This window comes from Leptosomus discolor, chromosome 8 (genome assembly GCF_034619465.1).
Source record: "Leptosomus discolor isolate bLepDis1 chromosome 8, bLepDis1.hap2, whole genome shotgun sequence".
Lineage (NCBI taxonomy): Eukaryota > Metazoa > Chordata > Aves > Leptosomiformes > Leptosomidae > Leptosomus > Leptosomus discolor.
Window position 1 is genome coordinate 58,768,092 of NC_141398.1, and position 25,641 is coordinate 58,793,732.

At 54.1% G+C, this 25,641-nt stretch overlaps 1 protein-coding gene across 1 annotated transcript; it reads right to left on the reverse strand.

Moving 5' to 3' along the window:
- On the reverse strand, positions 1–3,060 carry FOXF1 (forkhead box F1). Its single transcript, XM_086469360.1, has 2 exons — positions 2,001–3,060; positions 1–161 (listed from the first exon to the last, which is right to left on the reverse strand). The coding sequence occupies exons 1-2, from the start codon at positions 3,058–3,060 to the stop codon at positions 1–3; spliced, it is 1,221 nt and encodes a 406-aa protein (XP_086325486.1).
- Between the last annotated feature and the right edge of the window lie 22,581 nt (positions 3,061–25,641).

A 25,641-nucleotide genomic window follows, 5' to 3' on the forward strand; every position in this document is an offset into this window, starting at 1 on the left:
TCACATAACGCACGGCTTGATGTCCTGGTATGTCACTTGTTGGTGGTAATAGGAGCCGCTGCCCGCCGAATGCATGGAGGAGGAGGCCATGGCGTTGAAAGAGAAGACGAATTCCTTTCTGTCGCACATGCTCGGAGACTGGGAGTGATACCGCGGGATGCCTGCGGGACGGGGAGGGTGGGGGAAAGAGTGTCAGCCATCGGAATTACATTTAGTAGAGGAGGGTGAGCGCGGGAGGGAGAAAACCGCCGTTTGGGGTAAAAATAATAATAACAACTAACCAACCCAAACCCCTTGCAGCCGCCGCGTGGAACTGGGTGTATTTTTGCATGCGGACAAACACGCGCGCGCTCCCGGGGCTCCGCGGGCGCGGACAGGTGCGGCGGAGGAAAGCCCCGGGGCGGCGAGGCCCAAGGACGCTTCGAGGAAACGGGATTTGACTTGGGTTGGGCTCAGGGTTTGTTTGGTTTGGGTTTGGATTTGGGGGGGGTTGGGGTTTTTTCCCCCCCCATTTTGCCCTCTTGAAGGTGCAGGCTGCTTTTTCCCATCGCCTCCGCCAGCGCGGAACGTCCGCGGGGTGCGCAGCGGGGAAGGAACATTCCGTTCACCGGGGCCGGCGGCAGAGAACGGGCGGAGAGGCCGAGGGCGAAACGCCGCCGAGAGCGGGGCTGTCCCCGCCGTTCCTACCCGTCACCTCGGGACATAACCCCCCCCCCCGTAAATTTGGGGTACGCTAGGGAGAAGCGCCCGCCCGGGGACCGCGCTCCCCGCCGCTCCGCCGCCCTTCATTCGGGTGTTAATCCGGAGCGTTTCGGTTAAGGCCGCGTACAGGCCCGGTGGCTCCTCGGGATAGATTTTTGCCCCGTTTTCCAGCGGATTTGGGTGCGCTCACCCACCTGCAGCCGCGACCGACCGGGGGGCAAGGAGGGTGCCCGCGGGTGGGCGCTGCCCCCGGGCCCGACCGCTCCGGCCCGGCCCGGCTGATGCTTTTTCCCCGCTTCGCTTCGTGGTTTTTTTTTTTTCACCCGTTTCACACCCCTTTCTGCCAGGCGCTTCCCGCTCCCCCGAAGACCCGTGGGGATGCGCAAGGACCCCCAAACCCTGCCCCTTTCACCCAGCCACAGCTCCCAGGGCTCCCCCGTACCCTGCGAGCCCCCCATCCACCTCACCCCGAGGTGAATTTGGGCCGCGGGATAAAGCCAAGCGCCGGCCTCGTCTCTCCCGAGGCCTCCTCCCGGCCAAAACACCATCTCCCCCCCTCCACCATCACCACCACCCCCCGCTCCAGGAGCCGGGGCAAAGCCACCCCCGGCCGCTCCGTGGCCCGGCGGGGGCTTCGGGGCGCGGGGGGCCCGAGCCACCGACTTCCGCATTGGCGGAGGAGCGGAGGGTGGAGGGAGGCGATGGGCCTGGAAAAACACATCCCCGAGAGGAGCTGACGGCGGGGGACGGGACCGAGGATGGGAGGGAACGGATGGCGGACACCCCGGTGAGGAAAAAAAAAAATCCCCCCCTCCCCCCGCCTTTTCTCCCTCCGGAGTCCTCCGGGTCCCGGTGGAGGTGGAAGAAGACCCCTCGGTGGAGGTGGAAGACCCCTCGGGCCCATCCCCGGCCTGGCTTTCCCGCAGCTCCCCCCCGCCTGCAGGAGCCCACCGGCCCTAGGCCCAGGGCGGCCCCGGTGGCAGAGCAGCCGCCCCGGGGGGAGCGGAGCCCTTGGCCCGGCGGTTCCCAGCCCCGCGGCTGCGGAGAGCCCCGACGGTTGCCCGGTTGCCCTTGGGAAGGGAGGCGAGGAGCGGGGACGGGGACACCCGGTGGCATTAAAACCGTCCCCACACACGGTGGCCTCCTCCCTGGGGAGTGCATTAAAACCCTCCCCACGAAAACGGGGCGGTCGGGACCCACGCGTGGCCGCGCGGTGCTCGCCCGCTTGGCCAGCAGCCCCCGGGCGACCCCCCGCGGGGGTGGTCTCGGGTCTCTCCCACGCGTGTCCCGCTCCTTACCTTGGAGCTCGGCGGTATTGTGGCTGTTCTGGTGCAGGTAGGACTGGTCGAGGGAGTGCGTGGAAAGGCTGGAGGAGAGAGGGTTGGCCGTGGGGTTGCAGGGCGAGAGGGGTTGTTGCTTGATGTAGGATGCGCCGGTGTTCAAGGCCGCCGAGGCGGAGGGTGCCCACGCCGAGGCCGAGCTGGAGTAAACCGAGTGGGGCTCCATCACGCCGCCGCCGGCGAGCAGCGGGGAGGCGGGCACGGAGCTCTCGTGGTGCGGGTAGTCCCCCGCCGAGGAGCCGGTACAGCTGCCCATGTAGGAGTGCCCACCGTTGGCGGGCAGGTGGGGCACGGAGTGTCCCGCCAAGCCCATCCCTTCCACGTTGCTGGACAAATGCCCGTTCATCATCCCCAAACCCCCTTCGAGGGAGAGGCTGTTGGGGGGGCACGACAGCCCGCCGGCCGAGCCCTGGAAGCCGTAGCTCTCGGGGAGGTGGTTGAAGCTGAGCCCGTTCATCATGCTGTACATGGGCTTCAGCGCCTGGCATTTCCTCCGGAATCCGCGGGGTCGGCGGCGAAACGACCCCTCCTCGAACATGAACTCGCTGGCCGGGTCGATGGTCCAGTAGTGGCCCTTACCCGGGCGTCCCAGCCCCTTGGGCAACTTGATGAAGCACTCGTTCAGCGAGAGGTTGTGGCGCACCGAGTTTTTCCAGCCCTGGTAGGAGCCTCGGAAAAAGGGAAAACGGCTCTGCAAGAACTGGTAGATCTCGCTGAGGGTCAGGCGTTTGGAGGGCGAGCTCTGGATGGCCATGACGATGAGGGCGATGTAGGAATAAGGCGGTTTCTCCGGCCGCCGGATCCCCGCGTTGCTCTTCTTCGCTTTGGGACCGCCGCTCCCTGGGGTTCCGCCGTTTCCCGGAGCGCTGCCGGTCGCCCCGCCGGGAGCCGCGGAGGCGGCGTCCATGGCCGAGCTTTGCGGCTGCTTTTCGGCCACGGAGGACATGGGGCCGTAGCTGCTCTGCACCGGAGGAGGAGGGGGCTGAGAGGACAGAGCCTGCTGCGCTTCTGCAGTCATCTACGGCCAGGTCCGCGGCGGCCAGCCCCGGCCCTCCTCCGCCACCCTCCCCTCCGCGCCCCCCCAAAAGGCCGCGCTGCTGGGGGCTCGCCGCCACTCACCCCCCCCACCACCCCCTACACACACACACCACCAACACCACCCCCGACCTCCTCCCGGCCCCCCGGCAGGGTTTCTTTCCACCGGGAGACTTCACCCCTCCGTGGATAAACAAATGGAAGCGACGACACCCCCCACCCCCCCACCCCCCCTCTCCTTTCCCTCCTCCTCCTACTTTATCCCTAAATCCGAGTCCGGCTGCAAAAAGCGAGCGAGAGGCGGAGGGTCGGGAGCGGCCGGGGGGGGGGGGGGGGGGGGGGCGCGTAGGGAGGCGGGATGGGGAGGAGAGGGGTGGCGGGGCGGGGAGGGGGGGGGGGAGCGGGTGGAAGCGATTTGAGCTCGGCTGCTGCTGCGAGAGAGAAGCCGGCGGCCGCCTCCTCCGCCTGCCCCGCTGCCCCGAGCCGGGCTCCCGGAGCCGCCGCCGTCCCCCGTTGTCGTCGTCCCGGTCTCCCCCCCCCCTGCCCCTACCCCCCCCCCACCCCCGCCCCGGCTTTAGCTGGTTTGGCGTTGCCGGTGCTGCGGGGAGTTGTTGCCCATCGCGGTGGCTGTCGAGTCTGTCCCCGGTCCCGCCGCTTCGCCTTTTACTTGATCTCTCGCCGCGGCGGCGGCTGCCGCTCCTGGACAGACGTAAGCGCGGAGAGGAGATCCCCGCCCCGACCCGCTCCCCCACGCCCCTCCCGGGCGGCCCCTCCGCCGTCCTCTCCCGGTCCCCCCTCCTCCTCTCCCCTCTCCCAGCGGGTGGGCAGTTTTTAAAGAGCCCTTGCCACGCCGCCCTGCCCGACCCCGGGGGCTGCGCCGCGCATCCCTGCCCTCCGCGGGATAAGGGGGGACACGACGCGGACGCGTGTATATGCGGGGTTGTGCCACGCGTGACCGCGGCGCTGCGTGTGGGGGGGGGGGGGCGCCGCCACACTCCCCCCACCCTCTCTCCCCCTTCCCCCCCCCCCAAGCTCAAAATCACAGGGGAAGGGCCCCACGCGGGCAGCGCGGAGCTTCCGCGGGCGGCGCAAGGTCCGCGGAGGCGCTGAACCGACGGCGCAGCGCGGAGCTTCACCCACTTGAAACCCCCTCTTCGTGCGCTCTTTTAAGCGGCGGCGGGCCCGGGCAGGATGTTTATACTGCGCAATGTAAACACGGGCTCGGGGGTGCTTTAATAAAAAGAAATCCGCGAAAAACTCCTGCTGCCTCTCGAAATGCCCTTTTCTGCCTCCGCCGCCGGGCCGGGGATGGGGAACGGGCTTCGGACCCCTCGCCTGCTCCGAGGCTGCTTTAGGGATGAGGGTGGGTTGAGCTTTTGGGCTTTTTTTTTAATTTTTATTTTATATTTTTTTTTGGGGGGGTGGAGGGGGTTGTATATAAATCTATGCTGAAGGTTTGCGGTTGAATGCACGGAGCTTGATGCTCAGCTCCGGCGGATGCCACGGGCACACAGCAGGGGTGAGGGGAAGGAGAATAGGAAGGCAAGGGGGTATAAACCACCTTCCCCCCCGCAAAAAAAAAAAAACAACCCAAAACAACAACCCCAAACCCTACCCTTTTGAGCATCGTCCCATCAGGAGAGCTGTCGCTCAAGGTAAGTCGCTTGAAACATTTGTCACCTTCTTGCGGACCACGCGTGGAAACCTGCGGTCCGGGGTTTGGGGGGGGGGGGGGGGGGGGGGGGGGGGAGGTGGAGTGGCTAGAGGAGCCTGGGCTTCCAGGGCTGCTGGCTGGGAGCGGAGCAGATGTGCTGGCTGCTGTAGCCTGCTGGCTTTCAAGATTAGGGAAAGGAAGAGAGAAAGGAAGGGGGGGGGGGGGGGGGGGGGAAAGAAGAAAAAAAGACGAAGAAAAACCTCCCCCCGTCCCGTTGCAGGCCGCACCGCAGTGCTGTGGGTCCATCCCGCTGCACCCTCTGCAGAGAGAGAGGGGGACACCCCTCCCCAAGCTCCTGCCTTCCACATTCGTAAAGTTTTTAATGATAATTTTAAAAGAAAGATAGATACCGGTCGGGTTCCCAAACTCTCTCCGCGTTATTCGCGAGCAGTTGTGAGCAGCCTCCGGGGCGCCTGTCACATCTGTGATACAACCAAGAGGGATTTACCATCAGGGGCTTCTTCTCCCCCACACCCCCCGTCTTTCCTTCCCCTTCCCATCGGCTGCCCCCTCTCCGCAAAAAAAAAAAAAAAAAATAAATCCTCTTTGCAGAAAGCACCGGCCCTCCTGTTCCTGGGGCAAAGGGAGAGCTCTGGGGACAGGGACAAGCAGGGGAGAGCCCTGGGCAAACACTAGGGTGAGGGCAGGTACCCGGGGAGGGGGTGGAAAGGGGATGTGTGTCAGTTATTTCGGGAGCTTTTCCCTTGAGGAAGAGGAGGACGGGCTGCTCCTGCTGCCCGGGGAGGCGGCGGCCACCGCTCTCCCCCCCAGCCGGGACCGCGGAGCAGAAGCGGCTCCTCAGGGAGGGGGAAAAACCACCCCCAAAATCGCGCTTTTTTCGGGAAGCGATCACCTTCCCGGGGTCCTTACAGCCCCGGTACGGCTGGTGCGGAATAAACCCTCCACTTCTCGCTGTATTTCTTCTTATTTTTTTTGTGGGGCGGGGGAGGGCATCGCTGACCCTGCGCTTTCCTCCGCATCGAAAGCCACCCCCCCTGGGCCGCGAAAAGGGTGGTTTTCTTTGCTTGACATCGCTCTGCGACTGAATCTCCCCGACTTGTCCCCAAAACACCCGGGGATGGAGCTGGGAACGCAACACAAAGAGCTCGTGTAAACCCCACTTTCAAACCCGTCGCCACCGGCAGCGTTTCCACTAGGAAATAAAATATCTCCGAATAATAATAATAATAATAATAAAAACTCTCCAAAAATCAAACCGCTCCCCTTCAAAGAATATCAATCCCTGCACGAGTGCCCTTTCTCACTCTCGCCGTATCTTTTCGCAGTGTGAAGGTTTGATTTCCGATGTATTTATTATGGGCAGCAAACGTTAAAATGGAAATACATCGCCCCGGCTTTTATAGGCCTCGCCACAGGAATAGCAGAAACGTTGGAGGGTTTTAAACCGAGCCCATGAATTGGGGAAAGGAGAGGGGAGGAAAAGCCGGGCCGTGTCGTGTCTGATGTACGAGGGGGAGGATGGTGTGAGAGGCTGGACGGACCGTGCCGGCCTTGGAGGGATGGAGGGGCTAGAAACACGCTGGGAGAGGGGTCGGTGATTGCACTTCACTGCTTATAAAACCTCCGCGCAGGTCCCAGGAGCACTTTCAGATCCAAAATGGGCCTAGGATGGGGTTTTGGAAAGGAGAAGAGGGAAAGTTTCTAGGTTGAAGGTGCGGGTTGGCCCCCGCAGACGAAGAGGACTCGCTTTTGCTGCTGTTTGGTGGTGGTTTGGGGGGTTTAATCAGGTCCGGCCGCAGCCCCCGGCGCGGGAGACATGCAGAGAAGGGAAAAGAAGAAGAAGAAGGGGAAAAAAAAAAAAAAATCTAGAAGAATTAGCCCCGTTTGGAGCCCGTTTTGCCGGCCCGGCCCCGCATATTCCCCACGGCCACCCCCGGCCCTGCTGCGCTTCCCAACGGGGTCCTTCCCCAACCCGCTCCCTTTCTCTCCCCCTCCCCGAAACTCGGCAGTGTTTTGTGTAAAAATAGACAAATCCGAGCTTTCTTCCTTTTCCTGCGCCGAAGGTATTTTTACTAGCTAATTGCTTAAGTGAAGTCAACTTTGCAACCAGGCCGGGTGTAACCCGAGGATGGAAATGTATATAGGTGGTATTGTTATAGGCGGGGTGGGTGCTGCTCGGAGAGGGGCCGGGGGTGTTCCTGCGAGCCCGGACCACCCAGGGCGAGGGGAGTGACCGCCTCAGGTCCCCCTCCCCGCTGCCCCTGCTTTGCATTAACACCACCCGCAGGACCCCCACCCTCCCTTTTCCCCAGCATCATCCCTTTTTCCTCGGCTGTTTGTCGTTGTTGTTGTTGGTTTTTTTTTTTTTTTTGCGGGGGGGGGTTGTTGTTTGTTTTGTGTGGGGTTTTTTTTTTGTTATTATTTTTTTTTATTGCTGTCGCGGCCATCCCCGTGGCCGCTGACCCCCAAATCTGCGGCAAATCGATCCCTAAATATTTATATAAGGCCGAGGGGGTGCGTTCAAGCGAGGGGCTTGAAGCTGGGGAGAGGGAGAGAGGCTCTGGGGGACGGGGAGAGGTGGTATTTAGGGGGAACACACGCACACACACACACCCCCCAGTCATTTTTGCGGGTCCTTCCCACGGCAACGCTTTGCCCCACTCGTGTGCGTGTGCCTGGCAGCGGGCTGGCCTTTTCCCGGGGGTACCCAGAGCCCAGCCCCGACCCTTCGCATCCCCGGGGCTCCGTGCGGGCAGAACCGAGCGGCATTTGGAGGAGATTTGGGGGGAAAAAAGGCGAATTTGGGAGCGGGTGCGAAGCGGAGCTGCCGAAACGCCTAACGCGGCTGCGGGGAGGTGCTGGCTGGCTGTCAGCCGCTGGGTCTCAGGCAGAAGTTCAGGCTTTGGTCAGAAAGAGGGGGGGAAAAAGGGAAAAATCTTGCACTTCCCCCCCCCCCCCCCCTTTGTCTCCTTTTTCCCCCCTCAGCCCGTCCTGAAACTGCCCGCCCCCCCCCCCCCCCCCCCCCGCCCCCCCCCCGGCCCATATTTTCCATGACGTCCTTCGATGAAATATTGCAGCACAGGAATTTACAGCCTTCTTCAGCGCGGGATTTTTTAGGAGTTTGCTGGCAGGACTCAGTCCCTGCCATACAAACCAGTTCCAGCGATAATAAGCTCCGAGCGCTACCACTTAGACACAATCGCTTCCCACAAGAGATCTTCAAAATATCTCCGGGTATTTGTATCCCTGCTCGGGGATGGATAGCGGGAATACTTTCCCGGAGGGATGTTTTTTGACTGGCTGGGATTCAGACCCGAGGACCTGGGTACCGGGAGAAACAACGGGGTTGAGCCGGAGTGGAGCTGGGACCTGACGGATGATGCTCCCGGGCATCTCTCAGCAAACAAGTTCGCCCTTAAATGTGACCCGAAGTGTAAATTCAGGTGTAAATCCAGGTGTAAATCCCAGTGTAAATCCAGGCTGGCATTGCTGATCCATCCGTGCTTTCTAGGACAGGTTTTCTTCCCCCCGGGGGGGCTCCTCTAGTGACGGGGCCCGGTGCTGGGGCTGCCCCCAAACCGAAGAGGACCCTCGGGAAGGGATGCCCCCCTCTCCCAGCTCCTCGGCAGAGCAGTGTGGCATGCAAACAAAATGGGTAGCCATTTCCAGCTTTTCTAGCCCCAAATTCCAGCAGCTTAAGCAGTAGAATGAGGACAGAGGTACCGGAGAAACATTTCGATCCGCTGAGGTTTTTTTGGGGTCTGGAACCATCTCCAGCCCCCGACGCCTCCCAGACCGAGTCGGGCCGGGGAGTCCCAGCTAAACGGGGAAGGCGAAGGGCTTCGCCTGGGCTCTGCGATATTTCCAGGCTTATTGAACTTTTTTTTTTCGTTGTTTTCTTCCCAACTTTAAACCAAAACCCCGTCGAAATCGCACCGATATGCCGGTGCTAGCGGAGGGGGGAAATTTTTAGCGTCGGGCAGGCGAGGGCCACCAGTTCCCCGTTTCGGGCTATCACACACAATCGGTCGTCACGGAGAGGTGAGAGAAGTTAAAACGGAAAAACCGAAATCAAGGAGAAAAGGGGTTTTTTCTTCCACGGGTACTAAAAGCCGCGGGGACGGTATATTGTCGGGCTAAATAATAACCAAGCTGGCGGCTTCGTCTGCTCCTAAATATCGGGGAAAGTTGGGGAAAACAAACCCGACGGGTTTTGGGAAGGATCCGGCCTCCCTGTGCTGCCCCTCGGTGCTCGGCCCAGGGGGACAGCGGCGGCAGGACGTGGCCGCCCTCCCCCGGGTTACTCCGGTCTCCTGGGCTGGGGGTGCGGGCAGTGGGGTTTCTAAGAGGGGTGGGGGGGAATTGGGGGGATCCGCACGGTCCCCTAGACAGTGCAAAGCCTCGGATCAGTCCCCAGTGCTGCGGGTCGCGATGGGTTCCTAGGAGGGAGAAGACCTTGTGAAGCACGGTCCTCCCCTGGACCACCGAGGCAGGAGCATCACCCGGCCCTGGGGGACGAGGGGGTGCAAAAATCGGGTGCCCCCCCCCCCCCACGATGAGTGTCTCTGGAGTCCCCAGAAGCCACCACCTCTTCTGCCTTGTCACCTGCCGGGCAGAGGGTGGGCTGTGACGGCAGAGCCATCCACGCAGGACGCGGCGGTCCCCCGTGGGGAGGGATGCGACAAGAACAGCGGCTGCCAGTGAAGGATGCTGAGGGAAAGGCTCCTCCGGGAGAGCCGGGCAAGGCTGGCATCATCTCCGGGCTGTGACAGCTGAAGGGAGCCCCGGAGCATCCCTCGGGGATGGGGGGGGGGGCAGAAAAACTCCCACCCGTGGGCAGTTCCCCCGAGTTCTTTGCTGCAGGGAGAGGGGCTGGGCTGCAGAGCGGCCTTGCAGCCCCCAGGCAAAGGGGTGACCCACGGCAGGAGGAGCCACTGGGGCTTCACCGGCCAAGGCAAAGGCCTGCGGCCCGGGTCCGGGGGGGCTGCAGAGGGCTTTGCCTGCCCGCCCCGGGGAGACCCCCTCTGCCCGGACAGAGGTCAGCCCGCACTTCTAGCGCCTGGGTCCCAGCACCTCCTGATTTTTTTTTTAACCTTGTTTCATAGAATAATTCCCTCCTTCCCCAACCCAAAGCGGGGTGTTTTGTTCCTAACTCATGTTCACAAACAGCAGCAAAAATCCCCGCTGTAAAAAATTGCGGTTCCCCTCTCCCTGCTCCCTTCTTTGCAGACACCTGAGGACGGGTTTCCTTGGAAGCTCTCCTGGCAAAAAAAAAAAAAAAAAAAATAAAAAAAAATTCTATCGTTGTTATTATTATTATTATTTTTTTTTTTTTAATGAGTAAACTCACAGCTAATGATGTAGCGCTTAATTAGTGGACCCTGGCTGCGCTGCAGTGCACCAGCGGGCTCTGGTGTTGCAGATTCGTGACCCCCTTTGCTTTGTCATCACCAGCGCAGAGAATTAAAAGACACCAAAAATTGGTTAATCGTTTTTCCCAGCTCCTTAGAAAAACAGAAGAAAGCCTTGTAAAACAATGCCCGGTCCCTAGTTAAATATTAGAAGCGATTTTTGGGGAGCTTTAAAAAACGTTCTGCAGGGAACAGCGTGCTCTGTTGGCATTCCTGGGAAAGATGCTCAGTCGATAGTTGAAATGCGCGACCCAAGGTGGGAAGGTTTTCGGCAGCACTGGTTATTACGCCCCGAAGTTAACAGATTTCTGCAGCAAAGCAGTTGCTTTTTGTGAGGATCGGGCTGACAACGGGAGCGGGTACCTCCATCTCCCCGTCGCGCACCTGGGTTTCTTGGGGACGGATGTGCGTGTGCGAAAGCCGGGCAGGAAAAGGGGCAGAAACCTGTAAAAAAAAAAACCCAAACTAAACCAAACCCCACAAAAACTGGCTCAGAACTTAAGAAAAATTCGACTAACGAACCCAGAACTGGTTTTGCTTTTCCTGTTTTCAGAACCACTCGCTGAACCCTAAAACGCCCCAGCGCGTTTTGCAGAGCACCCTCGGCTCCGCGCTCTTAATCTCCCTTGAATTCCGCTTCTTAAAATACCCCAAATCATTTTGCGTTTAACCCCCTTCGAATCGGTGAATGGGGGAACTCCTGCCTGGCCCCCAAGGTGCTGGAAGCAAATCCCTTTCTCCCGCAGATTTTGCTGGCTACCTGCGAGGAAAGATGCTGCCCCAGGGTTTAGATTGCAGCGTAATATTTTTTCTGCCAGGATTATTCGTTTCTGCTTTGGAAACGATCGAATTTGAATGTTTCACTCAAAAGCACCGCGGGCTCAAGGGCTTTTCTCCCCCTGCAGCGAGGTTTCCCCTCACCGCAGCCGCGGAGCTCCTGCGGGGACAGGGTCGGGGGAGCTGGGGGTGCCCGGGGCAGAGGCAGCCCCGTGTCGTCCGTGTCCCGTTCCCCCCCGCAAAGCGTGGGATGGGGCGAGCCACGGGAGATGCCGTCGGGGCACGGGGCTGAGCCCTTAAAGAGCATCGAAATGTGCCTGCATTTGGGGAAGGAGCGGGTCCGACCCACGGGGGGGTTCAAAGCCTCCCGACTAAGGTTAAACGGCGGGGATTAAACCAAGCAGAGAGGTGATTTGCGCGGGCACATCAGGAAAGGGCATTTTCTTTACATCGGGAAGAGGTTTTAGAGCAGAGCTGGAGCAGAGCCCTGGGTCTGGTTTGCCCCGCAGCCCCAGAAGAGGAAACCAGGAGTGCTTCCAAATGCTGGAATAGATCAATGGGTACAGAAAGAGACTGTCCTGGAGGGGAGAGAAAGAGAGAGAACAAGAGGGTGAGGAAGAAGAAAGAGAGAACAGAAAGAAGAGAGAGAAAGACATACAGAACTACATGCAGTAAGGCAGACGAAAAAGAAAAAGAAAAAGAAAAAGAAAAAGAAAAAGAAAAAGAAAAAGAAAAAGAAAAAGAAAAAGAAAAAGAAAAAGAAAAAGAAAAAGAAAAAGAGAAAAAGAAAAAGAGATAAAGAACGAGAATTAGAAAGAACGACAGAGAATTAGAAAGAAGGACAGAGAATATGAAAAAGAAAGAAACAAAGCAAAAGGGGAGAGGAAAAGAGAGAAATTAAGACAGAGAAATGAAAAGCAAGAGGGTGAGAAAGAGAGAAATGGTGAAAGAAAGAAACGGAGAAACAGGGAAACGGAGAGGCAAAAAAGAGGGAAACAAAAAACAAGGAAGAAGTGAAGAGAAAGATAAAAAATATAAAGCAAGAGGAAAGATGGAAAGAAAGAAAAAGAGGGCGAAAAAGGGAAAGGAAGTGAGGGAGGAAGGGAGAAAGAAAGAGACAGAAAAAGAGAAAGAAAGGAAAAGAGAAAGAGAGTGAGAGAGAAGGGCAGGAAGAAAAAGAGGAAAAGGAAGAAAAAGGAAAAAATTAAAAAAAAAAGAGAAAATGTGAAAAAAAGAGAAAATGAGAAAGATTGAAAGAGCAAAAGAAAAGAGAAAGAAAAAAAGCCCGAAAAGAGCCAGAGGCAGAAAAGGAGAGAATGAGAGGGAGAAAGCACTCAAGAAAATAAAAAAAAAAAAAAAAGTACGAAAAGGGAAATGAAATTCCTGCAAACCCAATAATAAGACACAGGGAGCAGAATTTTTCCCTGGAAAACGGGCGAGCCGGGCGGGCAGGGCTCCTGCGGGCAGAGCAGCCCGGCCCGACGGGGCCATCCCGGTACCTGCCGGCCCGGGCCCTGCCCCGGCGGCGGGCAGCCCCCTCCCGGGCCCGGTGCCGTTAACCGTGACCGCTGCCACACGGAGGGAAACCCGAACAACACCCCGGGTTTAGGTCTGGGGTCGGGGAGGGGGGGGTTCAGTTCCACGGTTTCTTGTTTCCCGGAGCTTTTCCCGGAGCGGGGAAACTGGCGGGGAGGGAGCGGCTCTGTTGTACCCCTCAGCCCCCCCCATCCTCTCCCCGGGGGCAGCGACACGACCGTGGGTTTCACACCGATTCCCGCGGGGTTTCACACCGATTCCCGCGGGGTTTCACACCCATTCCCGCGGTTTTTTTTCCCCCCGCAGCTCCTGCTCCGCGGCTCGCCGGGGTGCGCGGTCGCTCCGCGCCCGTTAAACCCGGCTTAAGACCCGCACCGAAAGGGGCGCGACCGGCTCCTCGTTTACTCCGCCGGCTTAGTAGGTGGCCGTGTATATTTTTGTTGAAGTAGTGTTTATGTTAATGAAAAAGGCTGAGATTACAAACAGACCACTGAATGCCCGGGATGTTGCTGCCGGCTTGGTTTAAGCTGTGTCCTTTAAACCTAACCACTTTTGGGGACGAAATATGATTTTATTTTATTTTTATTTTATTATTTTTAACAGAAAGACATTGGGGCTCTTTGGGGACCCCCACGCCGCCCCGTGCCCCCCATTTCAGGGCTGCATTTCGTGGCGGAGCAGGCAGGGATGGAGGGGGGGTCGCAGTGAAAAGCATCTCCAAGAATTAGCCATAAAAAACAACGAAAACGAGCCCCGGGCTCCTGGAGAAGGGCAGGGGAAGGGGGGGTTCAGCTCGCCCTCCCTGAGTCCCCTCCGACCCCGCAGAGGGGTTCCCGGGGGCAAAAGGGAGCGTGTCCCCCAAAACCTCGGCAGGCGCCGTGGGGATAGGTCATGCTCAGGGGTTTGTCCTCGCCGGGACAGAACCTGAAATTCGCTCCAAAAACCTTGGTAATTTACCCATTTAGGATGGTTAAAAGTAGAAAAAGAAAAGAATCCCAGTCTTTTTAAATGCTAACTAAACGGGAATCAATTAATCAATTTACATAAAAATAAAAATGCAGAAGGTATTTGTGTGTGTGTGTGGGGGGAGCAGCAATCATCATCCTTTGCTTTCAAAGTCTGACTTTGGGGTCAATCTCATCCTATTTTTCTCAACAAAAACCCTCTCCAAAATTATTCCTTGCTCCCCAACTGTTTCTATCCCCGTCTGCATTTGCATGCTTGAACTGCCGATAGTTTCTTTAAAAAAAAAAAAAAAAAAAAAATCAGATTTTTGCAGACTTTTCTTGCCTACTCGATAACGTCCCAGCATGGAGGGATCCACTTTGGGTCCCAGCGAGTGGGTTTCTCCCCCCAGGAGCTCTGTGAGCAAACGTGCGTGCGGCGTTTGGCATCTCGCTGCTTTTCAACACTTTCCTTTTGTGGGCAAAAGCTCTCGGCGGAGGAGCCTCTCCGGCAGAGCCAGGCAGACCTGGAGGATTTGTACACTCAGATGTTTTACTACTGTTATGATTCCTCATTGACTAAAGCACAAAGAAAATCCGAGTGTAAACAAGCCGCTGCTGGAAGGGGACGCGACCAAAATTTGGGGCGAGTGAAACTTCAGCAGGGAAGGGATACAAGAAAACGAGGGGAAAAAAGGGAAAACGAGAAAACCCTCCCCAAAGTTTGCCCCACACAGTGGCTGTGCTGCACTAGAGCTGCAGGGGGGTTCCCCTGGGGTTTGGGGGGCAGAGGAGCGCTCTGAAAACCGCTTTTTTTGCCCTTAAAATACCTTTAGGGGGTCAAGCTGTCTCCCTGCAGAAAGGGGAGATTCCTAGTGCAGGGCTTAGTGTGGACCACAGAGGAGTTTCTTTGTTCTCTCCTCACACCTGGAATTAGCCTTTATTCCATGATGCCTTTTTCCCCGCTTCTTTCTTTTTTTTTTTTGGAGGGGGGGAAACACTTTTTTTCCCCAGTGACATCAAGCAATCCTGCAGGAGGGATTATTAGGGAAAAACCACCCCCAAACCCAGCAGAGTAGATAGCTTTGGAGAAAATGTCACCAAAACTAAGCCCGTGCTGTCAGAGCCAGGTAGGCCCTGCAGAGGTGCTGGGGGTGAGGGGCAGTACACCCGGGGGTCCAGGGGACCCCCGAACACACAGCTCCCCTCGCTGGTGCCTGCCCTGCAGCAGGGACAGCCCTGGTGCTGGGCGCTGTGGGCAGTTCCTGCCTGGGGACCAGCTAAAAGACGGGCACAAAGGGCTGTCCCCTACCCCGACACACACACACACTTGTGCACACTCACAGACACCCCCCCAGCTCCTCTGACCCCCGCATCCGACCGCGCTGCTCCCTAGAAGCACTAATGATGCCGCAGACCAGCTATGCGGTGTGAGGCAAAAGCAGATGAAAGTGATGTCACATTAATGTCAGCTCACAACTCGAGCCCACACAGCCTTGATTGCTCTTATTAATCTTGCCAATTTGTCTGTCAGCACTTGCCTAATCCCTAAATAGCCTCCCAACAGGTGCTTTATGCTTCCGCCACATCCCTGCTCCCCGGCACCCCCCGGGAGCCCCGCTCGCCCTCCCCGGTGACACCGGCTTTCTCCTGTCCATCTGGGACCAGCTCTTTTCCCCCGGGAGGGCTGGAGGGGAGAGAGGCAACTTTGCAGATGTTGTTTAGTCTGTCCAAAGAGGGGTCGGAGCTTTGGGCTTCCCAAAAGGAAGCGATGACCGGGGTGGGGGAGAGAGGAGATGCTGGAGAAACTGGGAGATGGCAGAGAGGAATTACCTGGGGGGGGGGAGCAAACCCTCCACATGGGGTTAGCCCCACATGGCGATCAGAAAACACATTTACAGCACCCTCCACCTCAACTCTCGCATGAGAGTGAGCCATCTTGCTTTTATTTGTCATGGATTTGGTAGTTTTATGGAGAGGGGAGAGAAGATTAAAAGAAAAGGTCCGAACCGAAGTTGCAGTGAAAAAGCCACGTTACACCCGAAGCAGTTTTATCCTGCAGTTAAGCTGAGGGTCGATGATTTGCTTTGCTAGGCTATCAGAAAATCCTCTGCCTTATTATAGTGTATATTTAGCCATAAAGTACCACCGTGTATTGAGTAGAAGACTAAAATTATTGCATTGCAAGGCTTAATCTTCCTAACGTTGTTATTTAGCACGGCAGTCTTAATCACAAACCACAGATTTTGTGTTAAAGACTGTTAACTGCTAAACCCAATTAACTGCTAAACCCTATTAACTGCTAAAACGGAGTCCAGGTTGCTTTCTTCTCTCTGCATTAAGAGGAAAAAAAAATAAAAATGGTTTATTTCTGCCTGGCACCTCTGCTGCATTAAATGGTTCGCACACAGATTACAAGCCCTGGGCATTGCCGTGGTCTCCTCCCACGATTCACCTGGGAGATGCTCTGGTCTGAAGAAAGAGCTGCCAAACCCGGCTTCGGTGCAGTAGGCTCCTGTTTTACACCCAAAGTCGGCTCAGGATGTTTCCAACCCTGGGCTCAGCGCAGCAGGAAGGAAGAGCTTTCAGGAGGATCTTCAACCACGTCTCCGAGAGCCTTGTCCAAAGCGGTCCGAGCCACCAAGGGAAATATATCCACTAATTGAGCTCAGGGCTCTTTGTCATTAACCCTTAGGTGCTTCGGATCAGATCCTAAAAGCTCTCTAAAAATACCATTCCCGCCTGCAGGCTGTTTCACTCCATCCTGACCTGGATTTATTATCAGGAGACAGATAGATATTTTTTTCTTTCTTTCTCCCCAAGCCATTTATTTCATCCAATAAGACTATCCATCACAGCACGCTGGAACCGACCTACGATCCGAGGATATTCTTAGATACGCAGCATGTCAGGAAACGGCTAGCAGCCCCGCACGGTGCAAATATTTGGATGACCGAGAGGTAGGAAGGATTGTCCAAATGTTTACTAAAGGCTGTTGATAGCCCAAGGATTTATAACTGGTGTATAATGTCTGCCCCCACACAGCTCCTCTAGCAGGTGCATCGAGTTTCGACGTGACACACGGTATGTGTGTGCTCTGGGAAAGGAGATGTGGGAGAAAGCCGGTTTCACAGGTCTCGGCTCCCTTCTCCCAGCTCTGTGGAGCTCCTTGCTGGTTTGGAACCCATGGAGCAGCAAGACAGGAGCCCAGGATCCACGCCCACCATGTGTACCCTGATAGTAATTCAAACCACTGCTAAAAAAAAAGCCACAAGCATCGAGCATGTTTAGTTGGAATTTCCTCAGTGAACCCAATGCTTTGAATTATTCGGGTCCATCAAAATATTCCCTGTCACACTCCTTCAGTGCTGTGGTGGAGGAAATTCGTGGCATTGTTCTAGTTATTGTTCTTGGCCCCTCACTTCCTAATTTGCACCACTGGGATTTGATCTCTTCTGTCTCACAAGCATATCAGAAGTGCTGACAGATCAGTTTTAACCATTTCTGGTGTTCAGACAGCTCCAGCTTTCCAGTGGTGGCGCAGACCTCACTGGAAATGCCCTGTACCTATTGCCAGGTAGCCTCTACCTCTGCCCTTCCAGCCAGAAGAGGAGTGTCCATCCAATATAGACCAGGCTGGCTGACTAGAGCTGGAAATACAGTGAAGGAAAGATGTAGTACTTGCCCAAGGCCATTCAATGGCAGAAAGGTCCACTCTGGTGCCTTCATACCCCATCCTGTAACCTACTGTCCTGACGCTACTGCCAGCCCAACCTCCTGCTCAAAGCAGGTCTGTCACCAGCGCTAGCCTTGAAAAATTCCAGGGGTAGAGTCTAACCACCACGAATATTGATAGTCCAGGTAGCAAAGGAGTTGTTGGTGCCCTTGCGTCCAGCTCTGCTGTCAAAGCAGCAGCCGTTGGGGCTGTAAGTGTTCCTGCTACCATGTTATTGAGAAACAATATCCTACAAAGCGGGAGAAATCAGCACGAAGTTGAGTCACCCAAGTCTGGTAATCACCTTCCCCTCCACTATTTTGCAAGTTTTGCCCGTGCTGGGAACACGAACGCACGCGTTTCGCCGCGGACGCCCAGACAACGTGCTTTTCTTTGTCACGAACAGCGATTGTGTCTGCTGCAGAAAAGCCTTTAATTCATCACAGCCCTGGACTCGTAGAGTTTACCGACTGGCTGCTCGGATGGGGAACACAATGGCCCCATTGTTTCGCAAAGGGAAGATTTCTCAGTCGCATGCTGTTGGGTAAACTGCGTGTTTTCTGTTTGGTACCTGATTCATTTCCATGAGCTTCCCCGGACGGGGTTAAGACCATTTACCATTCCTGCGCTGAAGAAACGAAAGAAACTGTCGCAGGTTGTGGACCAGATTATTAGTATTACCTCTTCTGGTTTGTTTAAAAAACTGAGAAGAGACCTTGGTGTTCTTCTAGGGGGGAGAAATTGCGTAATAAAATATATGTGCTCAAGGAGTGCAAATATATGTGCAAAAGGAGTAAGTGCTCAAATTCCAAAGTCATCTGTTGTGCTCTGTGAAGTTTTTTTCTATATTAAAGGAATTCAGTCCTGGGTTTGATGTCACATTCTCAGTGTGACCTTAGACGACGAGTCATAACTCAGCCTAATCTGGACTCCTCTCTCCTTGAATGTATTTCTCAACAATCACCCACCAGGGCTGGAAAGGCGTTTTTGAGGCAAGGATCTTGAGCCATCGGCTGGCTCCAAGCCAGGGGGATGCAAGGAAGAACCAGTCTCATGTGGTAAAGGGGCTGGTTGGTAGCTCCAGGTTCTCACCAGGGCTTGGTGGCAGCAGGGACCAGCATTGCAGGTGTACAGAGAGCAGCGGCAGAGCGTTAACTGCAGCGCTGCTTCTGCTCCAAGAGTGACTGCTTCTGCAAATGCACGTGCTGTTTGTTTTGTGGCCATCCTGTGCACAGTCCGAAGCTTTCCTCACAGTCACACCAACCATGCCTATGCATAGATATCTTTGGTTTTTTCTTAGCTGCAAGCCTTGGCATTATATTTGCGCTGCAGTGGGGATGTGTAAGGGGCTAGAAGAGTCTTCCCGCAGGTCTCCCTCCATGGAGACCGGCCGGGGGGATTGGTATCGGTGTGGCTGGCTCTCTCGTTTCCCCAGACCCAGGGCTGGCTCCGTATGTGCAGCATGGTGGGAAGGTGAGGGCTTAGGTGAAGGAAATGACAGGCTGGGCTGGTGGGGATGTACACATCATTCTCCTGCCAAACTGGGTGAAGAAATTCCCCCCGGGAGAGAGAAGTCAGACTCTGTTTGTGTTATCTTTCCATATTGTTGGGCCTCTGGGTTGGGAACTCATCCCCTCTTTTCCAGCCAGCTGTTTTGTGGATGGATGACGACTTTCCAAGTACTGTAGATATAGTAATTCTAAGACGAAAAAAAAAGGTAAAAAATGGGATACAAGACATTCCAGCCCAGAACTGCAAACCCAAACCCCTCAGTTTACCTGTTGTCTGAACCTAGAAGCACCCACGCTGCATGGGGGGCAACTGCAAGCTCAAACCCTGTCTGGCAGAACAGAGAACCTGCTGCTGACCCATTGCAGGTCTGTTCTCTAGATTCTGGGTCAGAGAGGTTTGAGGAGAGAAATGCCACCGATACCTGCTTTCAGAGAGGCTGTTGAGGGATGGAGGCCACTAGTTCTAGTATTCACTGCCCTCTTCCCAGCTGGCACTGGGCATTGCTGGCTTTAGGCAGGTGTATGCTCACATTAGTGGGGGAGATCAATCCAGTTTTGAAGCCCTGACCCTCCTCAAGCCCTGAGATTTAAGCATCTCACACGGGCTCGTCTCACTTGGAAGCGCTGCAGCTCTTTGCCTCACCTTGGCTACTGAAGTCCAACCAGGAGAAGGTTGCAAAGCCAGGAGGATTTGGCTCGGGGTTAACCAAAGCAGAAATAAATGAGCTCAGTCCCTGGTACATTCCAGTGTGTTTGGGCTTGGAGGCTGCGAGCGATGGCTTGTGGTCCAGACCAGCATGGTACTTTTAGCTATATATAATTAGATGTTCTTCTAAAGCGAACCATTACTGACAGATTGGAAGGTTTTTATTCTACAGGATTTTTCTTGCCTCATCTGCCAGGGAACATGCAGGACTCACTCGAACTCCGCTTCCTTGGAGTAAATCACAGCGTGAGGCTGCCTTATCTCAACCAGAGACCTTGTACAGGAATGTTGTGCTGTCCAGCCCTTGGGCCACCCACCCCTGATCCCAGGCATCAGCATCTGCTCCGGGCCCAAACTCTGACCCTTCAGAGACATATTTTTGCAAGGTCAGGAGGTTGGGTGGTGAAAGGGGAGTGGGGAATAGCAGAGAGGCTGGCTCTGCAAAGAGATTTCAGGGGGATGTTTACACTGGCCGTTAAGTGCAGACTTGAGCCTGTTCTCCTCTCCGGATTTGCCGCCCATCTGCGCTGTTTGTACGCAAACAAGCATCAGACACAGATGCAGTCCCAGTTTCAAAGACTTTTGGAGGAGGGTGGCCCATGCATGCGCTGCACCCTTGCTCCAGAGTAAGGCAGCCGGCCCTTCTAGGCATCACCTCGTCCCTGGTTCCTTTGTAGGGCGGCGAGGATGCTTTCAGCACGAATTGCAGCTGAGGTGCTGTGGTATAACCAGGGGGAAGTATAAATAAGCAGAAAAGCCATATGGCAGGGGGGCACATAGGAGAAGGGGATGGAAGTAGCTCTGTCGGATGGAAGTAGATGGGTGTCCGTCTCAAACAGATGGAGATACAGCTCTGTGTATTGCTTTCATCCGTCATAGAACGCTTCTTTTCACGTCGTGTTGTGGTGATTCACCACCTGCTAGCTTGTCAGCAGAAAGGAGTACAGAAAATACCGCTGCACTGGACAGCTCGGGTCCATTTTGCACGCATCAATGAATCATTCCCTGCTGTGTGGAAACGTTACCCTTCGGGATCAGTTCAAAACCCGAATTCACGTGAAGTTTCTCTGTGAAATTTATGTTGCATTTGTCTGGAAGGTCCAACTATCTGGCTTCATCCAACAGATAGCTGTGGAAGGGTTCACTGAACGTGGTCGATTAGGAAGAGGGAGAGACCGTTTCTGTGTGCATCACACTGCTTTTCCCAGGACATATTTCAATAAAGACAGGGAAAGGGGAAAAAAGAGAGTGCTCCAAGCAAAATTCTGATTTTCTTAAGCTGCTAAACTGAAACTAGGTTATTATGTTTTGCACAACCACTTGTGTGCAAATCCTTCTTGAATGAGGGGGGAAAAGTCGTGTCCTTTTCTCTAAGGGCTTGTTTCAACAAAGACTCCAATCCATTTCCCGGAGAAATAAGGATTTAAGGTCCAACACAGAGGGTTTCACAGTGAATTCTTCCCTAACTACTCATTAAAACAAGTGACTCCAACTCCTACTGAGACTTTTAAGTGAGTGGCTCATTTTCAGAACCGAATTACTTATCCTGAAGCCTGGGAAGCCGCTCTGCCCGTCACCCAGCCCAGGCTGTGCCTCCCGGCGATCCTGTCCCTGTCCCACTGAAGAGTCTCAGGGCTGAGCCACCCTCTGCTGCGTCCCTGAATTTGATTCCCGTTCCAGCCCTTGCCTTTGTCCGTGATAGAGCATGGGAGTCTCCCTCCCTCCCTCTCTCCATGCAGCTGCTCAGCTCTGCGAGGGAAAGGCTCCCAGATGTGCTCGGGAGGGAGCAGGCAGAGTCCTGAATTCCACTCCGTGCCGGGTGGACTCTTTGTATATTTTGTTTGAAGGAGAAAATATGTAGAGAGTCCTTGGAGAAAGGCTGGGGACCAGGCACGTCCCTGAGAGCACACTAACCACAGGGCTAGGAGGTCCTGCAAGTCATTTGCCCTTGGCTTGCCTTTGCCTGCGAGATGGACCGGCAGCGAACGGGCAGCTCTTGGCATCGTCTCTAGCTGAAGCCCATCTGCATCACACAACAGGTCCCTAAACCCTTTCCTGGAGATGGCTCAAGACGACCAGATTCTTTGAGAAAATGAGGCTTTACTCAAAAGCCAGGAAGTGCTGCAACACCTAAACACCCATGTTTGGTATTTTTGGTATTTCTGGCTCGCAAATGATGTGCCATATCAGATCAATAAATATTCACACACTTATAAGTGTTTCACAGAGCTGGTTTCATTGCATTTTAAGTGCAATTAGTTGTGGTACTTGGTAGCTACTTGATTATTGCGTGAGACAATGCGTTTATGAAGTGTTTGCCTTCATTTAGTTAATCACTTCATTGATGTGCAATATAAAAACGGTATGAAACTAGTTGTTTCTATGGAAACAGGAGCACAGCACATGATTTCATATCACAGCTTGGCAAAAGAAAAAGAAGAAACTTCTGTAATTGTTCCCATTAACCAAGCGCAAAGGATTCATGCTCAATCTCTACTACACTCTGCTTCACTTCTGCTGTGAATTAGAGGACAAAAAGTCAGCACAGAACCACATTAAAAAACCCCATGAAAACAAGCTGTGCTTTACTGAGTATTTGTAGCTCTGCCACCAAAACCATTTCCCTTCTGCTTTACAGGTTTCTGGCCAGCAACACCAACGACTGTCACGGCCAACCCGTTCGTTCAGAGATGTCATGCCCAGGAGCTTTAACCATGCACAAGCCATATGCAGGAGGAGGGAGGACATCCCGGACCACGCTGCAGGAATGAGCTGTGGGTTGGAGATAGGACAACACTCACCTCAAGGGTGAGTGCTTAGAAAGTGCAGGCAAAGCCAACTTTTGGAGCAAGTAGTTGGGGCAACCCTCCCCAGTCCAGGGCAACCAAGACGGGCTGCTGGGCAAATCAGTCTGTGTGTGCACGAAATAAGCCAAACCTCATCTTTACTGAGGTTTTCACCTCTTCTTCTATAGGACATACTGGTGACTGGGTCATCTCAAGGGCTTTGTTGCTTTAGACAACCCCCCAGTATCACTGTACTCAGATTTCCAGTTCTCTGAATTTCCCACCAGACCGAGATTTCCTCCTCCCAGGCAGCCCGCTGAGGAGCAGCAAGTCCTAGCAAGGTGCTTTATGGTCATGGACCATCACGTCAAGATCAGCCTGGCCGGTTTTAGTAAGACCAATGGCCTGTCTGTGCACCCACGTGGAGGTGTGAGCCTCCCACACACCTTCCCACTCCATTTGCCTGGGGGCTCTGCCCCTAAACCCAGCCCCACAAACACAAACCCGGCAATAAAAGTGAACTAACAGCACAAAATCCAGCCTGGCTACCAGACCAATGACCACTCGACCCCACCAGCTTCTCTGGAGGAACCAGGAGACATCAACCTGCTCCGTCCCGGGGAATCCCTGCAGAAGAGTTTTCTCACTAGGTTAATTACTGCTAATTGTGCCACTTGGCTATCTCACCAGCCTTGCCCAGAGCCGTGTTGATAGGGTATCACTGAGATAAAGAGCACTCAGCACAGGTAACTGGTAAATGTTGTCAGACCTGCGGTGGGGTGAGCTGCCTTCTGGAGGGGTTATCTCTCCCACCAAGAGCCCGAGGCACCGACCTCCTAAGGGGGACACTGCACTCCTAAGGATATGTGGAGGGTAGCTGCAACTGGCACACTCCTGTAAGCTTTTTAGGAGGTGCTGTAAGGGATTTTGGTGACTCAGGATCTGCAAACACTAGAAAAGCAAGCTGGCATTCATTTTATAGTAATTTTTTTTAAATTTACTTAATATGCAGTTTATTCTTTCGAGTGGTTTTTGCTGTTGTTAATTTAACACTGTGGAAATGGAGGTTTCATCATTTCTCCTTTTTTTTTTTTTTTCCCTCACAGAGAAATAAATTCTGTTCTTTTAACAACGCTGTATCTCTCAGATCTTTTGTTACCTTTCACCATCTCTGCTGACCTACGTGAAATAATTCAGCTCCTACACTGGCCTGAGCACTAGGTAGGAATTATTATCACCTGCTTACCAAAGTGGAAACCTGGACATTGTTGTTCTGTAACATTTTGGGGAAATTACTTGCTATTGAACACTCAAAAATTTTACAGCCAACCCAGAGAAAAGTCTTGTGTGTAGATGTCGCTTCAGGCTGTATATATATAATCACACATCACCCCTGGCAGGTAAAGCACACTGGTACGCAATGCCTGGCCTCACCAGGACCTACCTGTTGGCTTGCACTCGAGTGTCTCGGTGCTTGTTGAAAAGTTAAGAGAGCACCACTGCTTCATTTGGTGGATGAGCCAACAGAGCCTGTTCATGGCTATTGAAGCCAATGGTAGGGCAACTCACGTACCTGAGAAATCTGCTGGGTCCTCTGAACCAAACCTGGGCATATTTTGCACATCAAGTGTCTTCGTGCATAAGCACGACATAGGAGATTCTGAGAAATGAATAGGCAGACAGACAGAGAGAACATTTTCTTCTTCAAGGCACCTCAATCATCTGCTTTTCCTTTTACCCTGCAAGTCCGGTCCGCTTTCAGTTTGGTTTAAGTTACCAAAGTTTCTCAGCCTGTTACAGTAAAGCTCATAACAAAGTCCCGGCCAGCTCTTTCTTTGATAATTCCTTTTCCCCCATTTGTTTATCTCAAGCACTGAGCTTTGTTCCAGGCCCAAAACCAAAAGCCTTTCTACCCTGTTCTCTTCTTGACTTGTTGCAGATGTAACGAAATAAATCTTTAGGAAAGAACAAACCTTCACTTCCTCTCTCCCGTCTGATTCAGTCACAAACCCCAGGAAAGAAAAATAAATCACAATGTGAGCTCACCCGGTCTCGAAGGATACCATGTCTAGTCCTGTAGGCCACCATTCAAACTGGACTTGTCCATCCCTTCGAGAAGTCAGTCAACACAGCGAGGGAACCAGCAGCATCAGCCCAGGCTATCGCTTGAAAGCACTCCTGCAGAGCAAAGCCTCGTGCGTTGCCGCGAGCCAGATGCCCATCTTACCCACTCTTCCCAATTCTCCACCTTACTCTTCCCCTCCGTGGTCTGACAATGGGAAAAAGATCTGATAACGACGAAACCCTTGTTTTGAGCATGGCCAAAGTCAAGGACCAACAAAACAACTTGCAATCAGCCTGAATTGAGGCTGATGTGATGGTCAGCAGTAGTCGTGAGCACAACCAAGCAGTTGGTGCCTTCCTGGAGCTTGTCCCTTGGGCACCAAAGGGCCACGTGCATTGCTGGCTTTTCTCACGAGCCTACCGGCGGCTCGTCCCTCTCGTCTCTCCCCTGCCACCCACCTAGTGCATTTTAAAGTGTAATCAGAAAAATCAGTTTCAGGATGTTTGTTTTTCTAAATTGGCCATAGCAAAGAGGTAGCAATGTACCTCCAAACTGAGTTTCTCGTTATTCTGAGAGATGTCTCCCTGTGAAAGTTGTGTTGCTCCTCCATCAACCATTAAAGGAAGGATCAAACGAGCTCTAAACACAACCCAGCTACGGTGGCTTACCAACTTGCTCTTTTCTGTCAATGTGTCACAGATCCTAGGGGTGTTCTCCAGTCCTGCCCCAGCTCTGGGGTGAAACATGTCATCCTGAAGCCCTTTCCAGTGCCCACCGTGCATCACCCTGGACTGGAAAAGGGCAGCTGGCCCTAGTGTCCCCACCACAGGGATGGCAACTGAACTGGGGCACAACTTCTTAAAACGGGGTTGCTACGGTTGGCTGACCATATCTTCAGTTGACATGGGTCTAGGTTAAAGACAGACGTGGTTTTAAGATGGGGTTTTAAGATTACACAAGGTAGCCCATTAGTTTTTGTTCTTTCAAGGATACTTGGGGGGAGATGTACAGAACCACAAATAGTGCTGAAGTCGGAAGACATTTGGGTTATGCCTCTCGTCCTAGACATTCACTCTGGACTGATGAACTGGGGGTTCTCTTTCTTTCTCTTTTTTTTTTTTTTTTTTAATTTAAACAAGAGATCTTTGCACATTTGAAACAATCTGTACAGTTAGCATTGAAGAAAGTGTAATTAGACACTTTGAGAACTGGAAGAAATTAACTCCAACCACAGACCGTCACTCAGACTATTACTTAATAATACTTCCCAAATGTGCAAAGTACTTAGTTTTAGAATAACAGGAAAGAAGTATAACTTCTCAACGAGAGCAAAGGCTTTGGCCTGCGAAGCGTGCACGGAAAAGTCGAAAGCCACCGTGCTCCTAAGCCAGAAGATGCTTGCCATCTCCCACCATCCGAAGGCTACCGGGGCACCAGG

Bases quoted from the DNA above. Each gene is read 5' to 3' on its own strand.
- FOXF1 (XM_086469360.1), bottom strand. From the start codon at position 3,060: ATGACTGCAGAAGCGCAGCAGGCTCTGTCCTCTCAGCCCCCTCCTCCT. The intron at 162-2,000 runs GTAAGGAGCGGG...CCCGTCCCGCAG, and splicing joins CAATACCGCCGAGCTCCAAG to GCATCCCGCGGTATCACTCC.